This window comes from Lissotriton helveticus, chromosome 1_1 (genome assembly GCF_964261635.1).
Source record: "Lissotriton helveticus chromosome 1_1, aLisHel1.1, whole genome shotgun sequence".
Taxonomy (NCBI): Eukaryota; Metazoa; Chordata; class Amphibia; order Caudata; family Salamandridae; genus Lissotriton; species Lissotriton helveticus.
Genome location: NC_136057.1, coordinates 1,862,590,331 through 1,862,604,798, shown reverse-complemented (window position 1 = coordinate 1,862,604,798; position 14,468 = coordinate 1,862,590,331). Strand labels below are relative to the sequence as shown.

At 43.2% G+C, this 14,468-nt stretch overlaps 1 protein-coding gene across 3 annotated transcripts in view; it reads right to left on the bottom strand.

Moving 5' to 3' along the window:
• Window positions 1–14,468, bottom strand: part of LOC144754081 (flavin-containing monooxygenase 5-like) — a 171,849-nt gene that overhangs the window by 41,461 nt on the left and 115,920 nt on the right. For all 3 annotated transcript variants that reach the window (XR_013594653.1, XM_078641638.1, XM_078641628.1), the window contains exon 2: window positions 8,612–8,750. Coding sequence is in view for 2 of the 3 variants with exons in the window: in XM_078641628.1 (XP_078497754.1) it covers window positions 8,612–8,750 (139 nt within the window). In the remaining variant the exon portion in view is untranslated. The remainder of the gene's footprint in view (window positions 1–8,611; window positions 8,751–14,468) is intronic.

Below are 14,468 nucleotides of genomic sequence, written 5' to 3'. Positions count from 1 at the left end.
AAAATTATCATTTTTCGCCATGTTGCACAACAGCCACGCTGAAATATAGCATGGCTACAAATCATATCCAAAAATGGCAGTGCCCATGCTGTACAGCAGGAAGAAAAGACAATTGCAGAGCCAATAGTTTCAAAGGCAAGACCTATTGGCTTTGCCAATGCTTGTTTTACAAGCCAGCGTTAAGCCACGTTAAGTGGCTTAACACTGCCTTGTGATTAAGGCAAAGCTCGTATCACCACAGGAACGTCGACAAAAGTGACATTCCTGTGGGGATAGGGGCTTGTAAATATACCCCTTAGACCTTTGACTTTTTTGTATAGAATAAAATGATCAAATTTAAATGTATGACGTTTTAGAAAAAAACATAGTTATACTTAACATTTTCCACTTATTTTCGTATGTGCCTAACTTGTGTTTTATTTAGGTTTGTTTTCAAAACTCTTCAGACAAATATTTGATGCCTTTTTTACTATTGTTTTTATGAATGCAGCAAAGCATAATTTCTGCAAATCCAAAATAATGGCTGTAATGTGAGCTGTGACAATAAGAGGAATTGCTTATTTGGGGGTTTGTTGTAATGGAATTTTGTTTCTGTATGAAACAAATCCAACGGCATTTCATATTTTAACTGGTTGAATATGATAGAAAATATACCTGAGGCAGATTTACAAGCCCTTTGCGTCATCTTTACGACACTGTTGCATCATTTCTGTGATGCAGCGGTATTGTAAACAATGTGCCACTATGCAACAGATTTACAATGCGACGCATCTAGTGAGATGCGTCACGTTGTAAAGCCCTGCACTACATTATACCTGCGTCAGGTATAACGTATGCAGGGTGGGCGTTCCGTCGCAAGGAAGCCCCGTAAAAGTGACGCAGTGAAATCTACAAGATTTCACGAGTCATTTTTTCGTCCATGCTGCGTCAAGACCTTACACCTGCTTGAAGCAGGCATAAAGTTTGACGCAGCATATTGGGTTTAGAGCGCCCCTGAGCATTGCTGGAGTTGAGTCGCGCTTGTGGCACGACCCCAGCAATGCACTGCCCGTACGCCAGAAGATGCAACATGCATCTGACTATTGTTGCGCCACTGTGCGGCACATTGTAAATGCGATGCATACATGGTGGTGCAAGGGTATTCCTGCATGTCGCATCTTTACTGGCGCATCCCTGTTAATATGCAGGGATGCACCAGTCCTTGTAAATCTGCCCCCTGATCTTTACAGACACCATTTAAAATGAAAAGGAAGTAAATGTTATACCCACTCACTCAACTAGTGAGAACAGCTGAAATGAATGTCTCACCACAGTAGTCAACAAAACATGCTTCTCTCTCCCATTGGTTTCCACTATCTCCTTTCAAACACTCCTTTTTTCCCGCTGGACCAACATATTTTCAATCTACTTTCCCTATCATTCTTCTTGGGCCTTTCTCTTTCTTTCTCCTCCTTCATTCTTACCTCTCTCCGTCTCCTGATTCCCCCTTTACCTACATCCGCTCTGTTGCTTCTCCTTCTCATTTCCCCCTTTACTACTCCTTCTTTCCCACTCCTTTTAATCGTTTGTCATACATTTTCATTCTCTTTACTCCTTTCCTCTCATAGGGACTAATTCACAAAGACAGTTAAGACTCTTAACTTCCCAACTGCAGATTCTCCGCCCCAAGGACAGCTTCTTCACCCTCAGATCTAATATCTCAAGTCAAGCTGGTGGGCATCAGAGCCTTACAAAATACTGATTATAATAGAAAACTATGATCTCACTGTAAAGCTCTGTCAACAAAATCACAAATTTCTAATGCAATCTCTATTTTGGATAGAGACCAACCACAAAAAAATGGTTAGCGCTTCAACTGTCAATGTGCAGTCAGCATGTCCTTCACTCTCCTTCTCCACCTTCTTCAACTTTTATGAGGAACATTGAGCTGAAAACCATGGGGTATATTCACAAGAACGTGTGATAACTACCGCACGGGTAGCGTAACGCAACTTTCCACATCGCAGCCTATCACAGGAAAAAAACTCGGTGACTACGTGGAATTCACGACACGGCGGTAGCATGCGATAGTTTGCCGAAACCACTGCAAATGTCCGCGACACAACCACTGCGACGGAGATAAAAAGACAAACCCCAACGTGAAAGAACCTGCGATGGGCAAAAGCGCGATAACAAAACAGTGACAACCAGCACAAGGGCAGCAAAACTCACGCACAATGCGTGGAAAAGCACAAGAGCAGCATACGGGAAATGGCACAGAACAAAATCCATCAACAGCGGAGTACCACGGATGTACCCTGGCCAACTGCAGAGGACTAAGGAAATCAAAAAGGGGGAGTGAAGAGGTGATGCCGATGGGCACCGAGGTGGGCACGTCCTCCTCTTATCAGGGATTCAGGTTAATCAAAAAGGGCCACCTCACATTGGGTGGGTGTATATCCGGATGTCATTGGAATACACCTTCTTTGTTAAAATACCCCTCACACACCAAAAGGGCCCTTGGTGTCATGCTTCATCATCGGGGTCTTCCCGTCCCGCTGCGGGGCGGGGCAGTGCTGCGACAAGCGGATACGCCGGAGCACCTTTAGGTGGAGGTGCTATGTGTTGGGAGTGAGTGTCAGTGGGGTCAGGAGTGATATAAGTGTGAGTCGTTAAAAAATACCTGGCCTAGTGGAAAAAAGAAATTTTATTAAACACTGGCTGGTATTATTAAAAGAAAAGTGAAGCGGAGAGATGGAGCAGATTAATGGGCTCTCTCTCCTATGTGGATTTGACCCACATAGGAGAGAGAGCCCATTAATCTGCTCCATCTCTCCGCTTCACTTTTCTTTTAATAATACCAGCCAGTGTTTAATAAAATTTCTTTTTTCCACTAGGCCAGGTATTTTTTAACGACTCACACTTATATCACTCCTGACCCCACTGACACTCACTCCCAACACATAGCACCTCCACCTAAAGGTGCTCCGGCGTATCCGCTTGTCGCAGCACTGCCCCGCCCCGCAGCGGGACGGGAAGACCCCGATGATGAAGCATGACACCAAGGGCCCTTTTGGTGTGTGAGGGGTATTTTAACAAAGAAGGTGTATTCCAATGACATCCGGATATACACCCACCCAATGTGAGGTGGCCCTTTTTGATTCAACTGCAGAGGACAACATGTACACCACAAAATCCAAGCACCGTGGAAGAACAGAACTGACAGGCACACCACATGAAAGAGACCAGTTGCAGACAAATCAGAACCGCAGGAGCGACACACCTACCGTGCAGCATACGCACATAAGCAGGAGTGCACCTCGACATTGACAAAATCCCGGTACAAACAGCACCCCCACCACATTTGAACACAGGACAAAACTGGTTCAGCAAATGTGCACAACCTGGCAAATCACATCTGAAATCGCAGGGAAATGTAACAAGGCAATGTACAACCTCTAACCTGCAAATATGTTTTATTCACACATGCAGTGCATTTGGACATCTACTGTCGCATGATTGCCATGGACGGTCCCAATGTGACGTGCTCATGAGAAGTAAGTGTTAATGATGGTGTTCCTACAGGCCATTCATGCAGCTGCTGCAGTAGGATGTGGGCCACCTGCCCCATCACCAGCATCATTGGCCGGTACCTCTGGAACTGGGATCCATGGGGCCCTGGTGCGAACACAGATGTTGTGCAACACCCACCATGCAACGATCAGCTTGCACACGATGTACGGGCAGTACAAGAGCTTCCCACCTGTGCAGTCCATGCAACTGAAACGTGACTTCCACATGCCAAATGTGCATTCAACGATGCCCCTGGTGCGTATGTGGGCCGCATTGCACTGCCTCTGTGCGGGTGTGGCCGGGTCTCGGAGGGGGGTCATCATCCAAGGGCAGAGTGCATATACTTGATCACCTGTGACAGTGCAGGGAGAAAAGAGTCAATACGTGGTTTGGCAGGATGTGATGGCAGGTCCACCAATCTAGTGACGCATGTGCTGGCTGTGTGTGGGGTGAGTGTAAACCAGCCCACAGAGAGTAGCTGATGCTGGCAACAACTCCAACAGTCGTCAGGCACTCAGGAATGCAATGCCAGAACTACAAGGGGGGATGATACGAGTCGCACAGGGCTAGTGGCCCCGGATGCACAGAGGGCAACACGGGCCAACCGCCACGGGACGCTGACCTGCGGGAGACTGGGGTAGGGTCATGTGGGCAGAGCAGTGCCTCAAATGTGTCATGCCTGCATTCCGCATATCCACACGTTCAGCTGGTGTGTGGCTGTGATGACATGAAATGTCTGTATTGGCTGCAGGGGTGGTCCGGGATGACCATGGAGTGGTGTGGTCGTGTCTGGTAGGTGGTCGTGTAGTTTGACATGTTGAATGTTGTTTGGTCACGTATGCATCCCCACAGTTGTGCATTGTGCTTTGGAGGCTTTGGGATGTGTGGTGTGGTGTGTTAATTTGGTACTTACCAACGAGCAGTCCCATTCCATATGTGCCATCCTGGAAGTGCTGGTTGATGACGGACTGTCGGAAGATGAAGGAATCATGCACACTGCCTGGGTAGTTGGCGACGACATTGCGACGACATTGGTGAAGAGTCCCCGGTGGTACACTATTGCCTGCATATTGATGGAATGCGTTTACTTTCTGTTGCGTAGTGGTGTGCAGTATCCGCAGGGGGCCCAAGTGGGACATATGTGCAGTTGATTGCCCCCAACACGGCCGGGAATCCGGCTATGGCCTAGAAGCCTTGCTTTGTCTCCAGCTGTTCCTGTGCAGTGTTGGGGAAGTGAAGGTACTGGGGTATGAAGCTAAACTTTGAGAGGGCTGACTGTGAGACCCCTCCGACTCTGGCAGTTGTTGGTTGGAAGGTACCAGAAGCCAACAGCTGGAGCACAGCCAGCAGCTTTGTCTGTGGAGGGATGTTGGTTCTCCGCTATGTTGGCACCGTCAACCTGTGGGCGATGTGGGTCATTATGCGGATGATGGTTGTCCTTTTGAGCCTGTAGTGGGCAATGACTTCCTTGGGCGTTAGGTCTGTGAGAGTGGTGCGTTTTCGGTAGGTCCGCTGTCTTAGTCTGCGCTGCCTCTGTGGTGGTCCGGGGGGTGGGGCGGGTCCGGGTCCTGGGGGTGGTGGTGGTGGGTGTTGTGGCCCTGTTGGGGCTCTGAGTTGCATGATGAGTAGCTCCATGGCGTTGTTTGTTCTTCAGGTATGGCTGTGTGTGTGGCTCCGTTGCCTACTGCAGGTAGTCGTCCGCCTTTACACATGCTTGAGGCAGGTGTTAAATACCTGCGGCTAACGCTGCTTATAGCCTGTTTTTGGTTCTCTTTGCGGATCTGTCAGTTTGTTGTGAAAGTGGTGTTGTGGGTTTTTCTTGTGTTTCTGCACGGGAACGCCCACTCTGCGTCTCATTAGGGTTAGTTGGTGGTGTACGCCGTGGTGTTAGGTTTTGTGGCTGTTCTCGTGGGAATTCTGATGTTGTCTGCTGTTTGCACCGGCTTGTGAATGGGGTGTTAGATCTATTTTCACTTTTGCTGCGTTAAGGTGGAGATAAATCGGAGTTAACTCCTTGTGACTATGCCCCATTGTTTTAATTAAAACCTGCTCTCCCATTGCATTACCACATCCAGTGTGTCAGACTAGGTAGGTTCACACTGTACTTCATCATCACTGACAAGGCTGTTGTGCTTGTTCTGAGTGAACCTCCACATATATTGACGGAAATAGGTTCCATCCTCCTTAAAAGCACCCTAAGCACCTTAAACACACAAACAAGCATAAATTAAAAAAAAGAGAAAAGCAATCGTTCCTGTCTAGAGAGCAACATTTAAGAGTGTGATATAGTGCGATTGTGCTCTTACATTTGTAGGGGTGCATTATAATCCCGAGTAGTTTGCATCCACTCATAAATTCCTTTGTCGTCTTAACATCTAACTGGCACATGCATCAACAATGCCTTTTGCGATTCCTTATTAGCGAAAAATAAGGATTCGCTAATAAGGAATAGCAAAAGGCTATGCATGTAGAAATCACTTAAAAAATAGCGATTTCTAAACATTCCTTAATTGCGACTCGCAAATTGCGAGTCGCAATTAAGAAATACATCCCCATTCATTCCTATGGGTCTGGAGGCCCATAGGAATGAATGGGAAGACATTCTCAATTTGCAATTCTCAATTAGAGAATTGCAAATTGAGAATGCAATTTCAAGGGTGCCAGGGTGTCAAAAGGACACCCTGTTGCACCCCTGAAATCTGTATATGAGTACATCTTGAACACACACACATGCCCCAAAGGCACGTGTGTGTAAAATGGAACTTTGAAAAATGCACTTTAGTGTATTTTTCAAAGTTTTTGCAAATTACCATGAAGCTCAACTTCATGGTAATTTGCTCCCCTATTAGCGAAATCGCTAATTTGTTTATGTTAATGCATTGCATTTAAAGAATTTCAATTTGAGATTCCTTAAATGCAATTGCAATTTAAGTAATCGCAATTTAGAGATTACTTAAATTACGATTTTTGCATTTGGGATGATGCATCCCAAAAGCAAAAATACTGGTCGCAAAGGGGCAGATTCTGAGAATCTGCCCGTTTGCGACGGGTTTTTGCTGTGATGTATGGGGGCCTTAGTTATTAGTTGTGCAATGTAATAACTTATAAGTGAAGTGATAAAACATTTCCATATAACGTGAAGAAATCAACATTGTAATCGTGTGCTATTTCATGGTCTTAATGTGCTGAGTTTTACATTCGACTAACGAGTAATAATTTGTTTGCTCCATAACGTATTTATTTGACTGTACACAGTAATAATGTTCACGTATATGTGTGCTCAATGTAATTTCATGCTGTTTCGTATGTTATCCAGATTCTGTAGGCCTCATGTGAATTTTTCCCTGTTGCGCTCCCAAGGTGGGTTTATTCGCAAAATTCATGTGTATACAGAATCTGTTCGTTCTCACGTTTCTGTTGCAGGTGGAGAAATTAATCTTTGCTAGTTAGAATAACGCTTTTGTTCTAGGTGCTAAGCTCAGAAAGGAGAGAATACATCTGAGCAAGCGATACTGATTATGTGAGACGGTGTTCTTTCTCACTGGAGACTGCTTGAGAATCAAGGTTATCGAGCAAGAGCCTGGGAACACCGTTGCTGGATGGAAAGTTACCTTCGAGGAGGTATCCAGCTTGATGGGATGATCGTGTGATGTGATGATGGGTGTGTCCTATCATTCTTGTGTTGGGGTTAGGGACAGAGTCCGGGAACTTCAGCTGTACCTTGAGAGAAGAGAGCATCTTTGAACAAGCTCGTTCGTCATTCAATGTGAGTGTACTTCTTAGGAAGCCTTCACGTGCTGACATCTTTTCTGAACTTGCCTCGGGAATCATAAGTAGGGTTGTCACGATTGCGGTAGTGTAGGGACAAACTAATGCTTTTTACCTACGAACCTCCATTGAAGAGACCCTTGATGTGGGTGCAGTTATATTCTGCGTCTTGATTCTGGAATTGGCTATTCTGTGTTTGTTAAATCATCTCAACTTTATTCATAGATTTGGCTTTGTATTAGTTCCAATATATTTCTACACCCTCGTTTTGAGGTGTCTGTATTTCCAACTGTTCTTGGCTTTGTAATAAACTAACCAAACTTTGAATCTGGAGTCTGCGATTCTTCTGAGTCATGGTTCATTGGAACTGCAAAATAAAACTGGCGAATTATTATCTCTCACCTCCACACTTTTAAGCAGGTAACAAAAAGCAATCGACCAGGGGTTCTAGAGTAAGTCTAGAAAGTGGAACCCGGCTCCTTCAAGTGCAACCACCAACATGTTGCTCTTAAGCTACACATAAGGGACTTCTGCTCTGTAGTAGTTTCGTGTGCAACATTTTAACTGCCCTGCATTCCCTATCAGTAACTAGAGAAATTATAATTATTGTAAAAGTTGTAGCTTTAACTTATCATTTGTGACTACTATGTCATACTGAGCTCTAAACGTCTTACCAGCTGCTAGGGGAGCCTTGTCTGCTCTGTTTTGCTGCACCTGGTGAGTCAAGTGTACAATAGGTACAATTGTGTTACTCAGTTGGAGCGCAGTAGTACCGGCAGCCCTGGAACATCACTATTAAACAACAGTACCCTCCCCCCAGTAACCACTGCCAGGCCGAGGACACACAAAAATGTCTGCAAAGCATAAGTCCAAGCAGGCCATGTTTATGTATTTGACATGCATACTCTTTTATACTGTCGGTGGGCTTAAAATGAAACTGAGATGTATGTTGTTGTTGACTTAATATCAAGGGATTGCAGATAAACATCTGCTACATGGCTCCAACACTAAACTCCAAAACCAAGACCTAACACCGAACTGAACCGACGGTTGAACAGCATCTGACTCTACTGGAACCCTACACCAGAGGAGGAGTGTCGCGATGAGCAACATTTCAGGTTCATTCATTTTAGCGTGCAGCTAAGTTACACAAAATCCCTTTCAAATACAGCTTATATTTATTTTCTTTGTTTGTTGTTATGTTTTTGGTGACTCTAATGAGCTGAACAAGGTTGTGCTTTCAAGAGATGAAGCCAAGCTTGCAAGGAGTATCTCTACAGCAGCCACTTACTTTATACTTCCAAAGTCCACCAATGTCATCAGTTCGCTCGAAGCAGGTGGGCTCCAGCCCCTCGTCCAGGCAACACTTGATAGAGACCAGCCCGCTGGCGCCAGCGCCAATCACTGCAACCTTCTTAGCCATGGTTGTGCTGAAACAGGGGACAAACAAAAAATTATAGAATTCTCCAAGAAGGAGATAGGGACTGTGGTGATTTTATGGGGGTCGAATACATAATTTGACAAGTAGGCCGCTGGGTGCAATCAATGCCATCCTGTTGTAATTTATACAGTATGTAACGCCTCACCCTTGAGAGAAATACAACTGCCATTATTTTTATCTTCCTTAATTAATTATCTTCACTATTCTGTATCTTAATTTAACCATTTATAAACGCATATACCATCCAAGCATTACAACTGATTTATTTTATTTATTGATTTATTGATTATCAACTTTATTTTATTTGTACATGGTAAATGTAACATCAATTAAAACTAATTTATTCTATGTATTTTGCATGTATTTGCATTTATTTGCACTGTGTCAGTGTTACATGAATTCAAATTAACACATCCTCTACAGTTCCGCTATTCTTTCTCTTTCTCTTCCTCAAGGATATAATAGTTACATTCTAAAAAATACATAATAAATGAATGTAGTTTATATCAGGTGTTTGGCCCTATGATCAAGCTCTACCACAACTTCTACCAAATACATTTCAATGCCCTCTCTCCATCGCAAACATTTAGTCCATATAAAATGCATTCGATCTTTCTGGTTCCTATCCCATATTTCTTAAAGGTGTCATCTTGCTATGGCAGCCTGACGGGTTTTCAACTTTGTCTTCCGCTTTGCTTGTCCTGTATTCTTCTTTTATTTCATCATCTGGGGGCAAATTTACACAAGACGTGTGTTGCCCATGCCTCGTGAAAAGCAACGCAAGCCCTTTAGTGGAATTTACTAAGCTAGGCAAAGCCATCTTGCATGGCTATGCATGGTTTAATAAAGGCAGGAAAATTAAAGTAGCTCAAATTGCTGCCTTGCATTACTCCGCATTGAGAAGCCATGATGCTATGGCTGGAGTATGGATGTTCCAATGCATCCACCCACGGATTTTGACACAATCTCAAATTTACTAACGCTAGTTAACTGGGTTTGCATCAACATGGTACCCCTTCTCAAAAGAGCTATAACAAGATGAAATATCATATTGTAGCACACGTAGAAAGAGGAAAATGCCTCAAAGGATTATTTTTATGCAGGAAGGTGTTGCTTCCTGCACAAAAACAATCCTGCCTGTAACACAGGTACAAGCAAGGGCCATATTCTCAAGAGCGGAGAGAGGCGTTATCCTTCTTGGCTTAATGCCTCTCTCCGCCACTTCGGAAACGCAAGGCTGCACCCTGTTCTCAAGGATATGGTGCAGCCTCACGTTTCCCCCTGCGATGGTGCTAAGTTTAAGAACTTAGCGCCAACGCAGGCACCCTTGCACCAGAGTGCAAGGGTGTCTGCAAGTAGGGAGGTTTGTTTATGTACAGTAAGGTGTCCCTTCCTGCACATTAACCAACCTTAAATGCCAATTTGTAACGTACATGTGTGCTGCTTCATGCAGCACACATGTAAGTTACAAAACGGCATTTAAAAAAAAGGTTTGCTTATGAACAGAAAGGTACACTTTCCAGTACATAAACAAACCATCGCATTTTGCTTTTTCCATGTGTGCTCCACAAGGCAGCACGCATGGAAAAAGCAAAAACAAAGAGAAATAAAGCATTTCTCCTCGTTTCGCCACCTTAAGACCAGATTTTTCCAGGTCTTAAGTTTGGCGCTACCTCCTATTTACGCTGCCCTTGTGAATAGGAGGTAGCGTCAAACTCGATGGGTGTTGCCGTGGAACGCCACCGCAACACCCACTGCATGCCCCTTTCACGCTAAAAACAGCTTGAAGGGGGCCCTATTCACAAGGCAACGTTAAGCCACGTGCCTTGTGAATAGGGCTAAGCCCCTATCGCCACAACAACGTCACTGAAAGGGACGTTGAGGTGGTGATGGGGGCTTGAGAATATGCCCATTAATGAGCAAGTGCAGGGAGAGTGAAGGAATGCATCCTATCTTAGTAAATATGGCTAATTTCTGCTCTTACCCTATCATGTAATGCAGCTTGTATTGTGTGGCTTTTGGTAAAAAAAAAAAAAAAAAATCTGCTTTTGTTAAAGTTCCTTTACAAACAACACATTAGGTTTCTAATTGCTCAATCCACGTGTTCTTTAATTGGGACAGCTTTTCAAATGAGCTCTACCTTGTTCATAAAATTTGAAATTTTAATTGGCTAATGTTGCTATCATATCTCATGAACTGCCTAACGACTGTTGATTTTTTCTTCCGATATCTGTACAGTGGAAAGACAACATTACTTTTCTTTCCATTATGTCAATGTTTATTACATATATGCACTATAGGGCACAAGCACAAAAGTCTGTTAAACATGTTGCAAATTGTCTTAATATAATTGGCAAATCACTACATAGACACACAGCTCTGACTCTTTTTAATACATAACTGCAATTAGTACATTGAATGCACGGATAAGTTCATTTTCTGTAGTTGTTCGTATTCTTTATCTTCATCTAGCATCCTCATACTAGTTACCACCGTCACTATGTTAGAGCCCCTTACATAAGCACACATAGGTTTGCCCCTAACAATTCTTGACAATTCATTGTCACGCTAAAGTAATTCACCAATTCTTTATTAAAGCCTTTTTTAATATGATAGCATTGTTCTAAACATTTTGTCACAAAAGTGAATGTTTTTCAGTTATTTCTTAATGTTTTCTCAGACTTGTTCAATGTGTTTATAATACTCTTTCTTCATTCTTTATTGATATTCATTCTGTATATCCTCTTTTTAGGTCAAGCTTTCGAGACTTTTGCATATACTTTAGTGTATACTTCTGTCAGAGCTTAACCACCCACTGCTTTCCGTTTGTTTGTTTCAGTGTCCTTTAAAAACCCTTGCTTGCTAGTGGCCAGTCCTTCCCTTTTGTCCCTCCATTTTGTCTTTCATTTTCTCCCACAGCACAGGGACTAAGAACTGTATCTTTACGCTTTGGTTGTTTATCTGTTCCTTTGGGGGACTATTCAAGTCCAACTTTTATGTCTATGACTTCAGCTCTGCCCCCTTTCTGTAAATCCCCAGCGAGAAAAGGGCTTTAGTAGTACCCTGCATGGCACCAGTGCAGCGATTCCGGAGTCCCAGCCTGACCATGGGCAGTAGTAGGAAGGGGTGTCGCAGCAGCAGTTCCGAAGGTAGACCCGCGCACAGATCCCTGACTAGTTTGACCTGCATGTGGGTAAGAACATATAGAAGATATTTGTATCCCTGTTACAGTCCCTATTGCTTAAAGAAGAAGAATGTCTCTGCTAAGGGTGCTCAAGGCAACACACCGTTAGGGTTATGTGGGGAGCGTTGGGGCCTAAGAGCTAATGAGGAGACAAGCTCTCCACATATTTGGCATGTTAATTATGCAAGCACATGGTGTGAAAAATCTGAAAGACTTTTAAGATTCAAAAACCCTGTGTTTGATCAAATTGTGGAAGTATTTCAGAATAGTACATTTGATCATTTCACTACATTGAGTGATTGTTGTTCATGGCTGTTCTATCAAAAGTGCAGTAGGTGCAGTTGCACTTGCAGCAAGGATTGTGAGGGTACCTTGTAACTCCAATTTTGAATAACTTTTAAAACCATACTCGGTAGGGAGTGAGTTTTCTTGTTGGCATCAAGGCCCACAACAGCCTTGCTACTTCACTGCATTTATTAATAGTGAACGTTTCTAAACATGAACTTTCAAACATTTGTGAGCCCATCCTTCCTTGTTGTGACGCTGATGTAATGTCCTGAGGCATAATGCAAAATGAAGCTCCCATCCCAGCAAAATGTGGTGATGGTCTCCCAAGACTTCCAAATATTACAGATATTCACAGACTTCAGACTGAATGGGGATCCCCTCAAGAGTGGGTGCCCCTTGCACCTCAGGGGCCGCAGGAGTTTGTGTTACACCCCTGTCCATGAGTAAAGATAGAGTCAAGTTATTACCATGGTGTCTCTGTCATAAGGGTAATGTTGCTATAAATTTAGAAACACAGAAAATTGAAATAGACTACTTCATGGCGCTGTTTGATGAAGGCAAATGAGACACAGGGAAGGCATTTGACTAAGATCATTCAGTTTGTTAAGCCGGAATTTGTACCCAGGTTCACTAGTTAAGCAGCATGCCATTTAGTCACTGGAATGACAACTTCTTTTTATCCCATTTAAGCCACCTTGCTTTTTCTTAACTTCCATCAGTAGCTAAATAGTACACTGGGTTAAGTAAATACACAGACCATGTTAAATTCCCCTGATTCAAGGTGTTCTTTTAAACCAAAAGTGCAAAGTTGAGTTATAGGAAGGCATGGTACTCTTTGGTTGTTAGTAATAATAGTTTCCACTGATATGACAATGAAAACAATTCAAGGAGTGAATTAACACCTTAGTCAAGGTGATAAAACATGCAAGCAAAAGAAAAAAGTGTCAGAGATTGGATGGAGAAGTGCGGTCTTCACGCATGGGCACACTGGGCAGTTGCCTGTGGGCCCCACAAGCATATGTCCCCATGCAGACCAGAATTTAACACACATTTTTTATTAAACAATTTTATTCTTGTGAGTAGTAGCGTAGGCAGGGCCCAGTGTACTGCTTTGACCGGGGCCCTATAACGTTGTTAAGATGGCTCTGGGATGGAGATGACTCTGCAGTTACTATAAGTCTTCACTGAGCCACCGGAAGGACAGAAAACACCTGAAGAGTCTTGTGCATGCATTTGCATTACCCATATAACGTTCAAGCTGATCCCCACCCTTTTCAAATTTATGTTTGTGTACAACTGCCCTGTAATCAGCAACATTTTTTGATTTAAAAAGACTGCACAGAAAAGGACTATGCCTGAGATAACAGGTTGGCTGTTTTTTGATGAGCCAATCACTGTGGTCAAAAGTCAGAACAGATTCACACATTCAGCCGAAGCCTCATTTGAGTCGTGCTTGTCTCTCCCGCCAACAGCCTCTGCTCTCAAGTATGATATGAGCGCTCTGATGGTACGCATGTCCTCCAGCTGGGGTTTGTGCTTTGGCATTATTGCCATTTTCCAATGGAGTAAAATTAGTAATTTACTAAATAGTTTGCTACGCGTCAGTTGCTATGAAAAGGCATTGCTCATAGATATGATACTTCAGCCCAGATTCTGAAAGGTCTAGCGTTCGGTTAGAGTTACTTTTTTAACACTAATAGAAGAGACTTGTAATATACGAAAAACATTGGGTGAAGATGTACCTCATGGAAATACATGGAAATAGACTGTTTGCAATTAATATTATGAAGCAATAATATGTATACAGGCAAACGATATGTGTTTATTATATATATATATATATATATTCACTGAAAAAACCACAGGTTTCAGGAGTGTTATAGTTAGTTGGACATTTCACTCTTACAAAACCATTCAAATTCCTCCGATATAGTTAGTTGTATTAACTATATCTCGCGCGCCCGCAATCCACTGCTGATGATGTCACATATTATATCATTTAAGACATGGTCAGTGGCATCACTGATGACATCATCCACGTGACAATCAGATACACCTCATCATACACTAGTATAACCTTTCATCACTCACTGTAAAATACAGAGTACCATATTTTAATCCATTGACACACCAATTCAAGTTTCTAAAAACCCACTCAGTGATTCCTAGAGCTATACACACATCTAATCACTTACCTATAGATTCACTCATACATGCTGTCAATGATCAATAGAA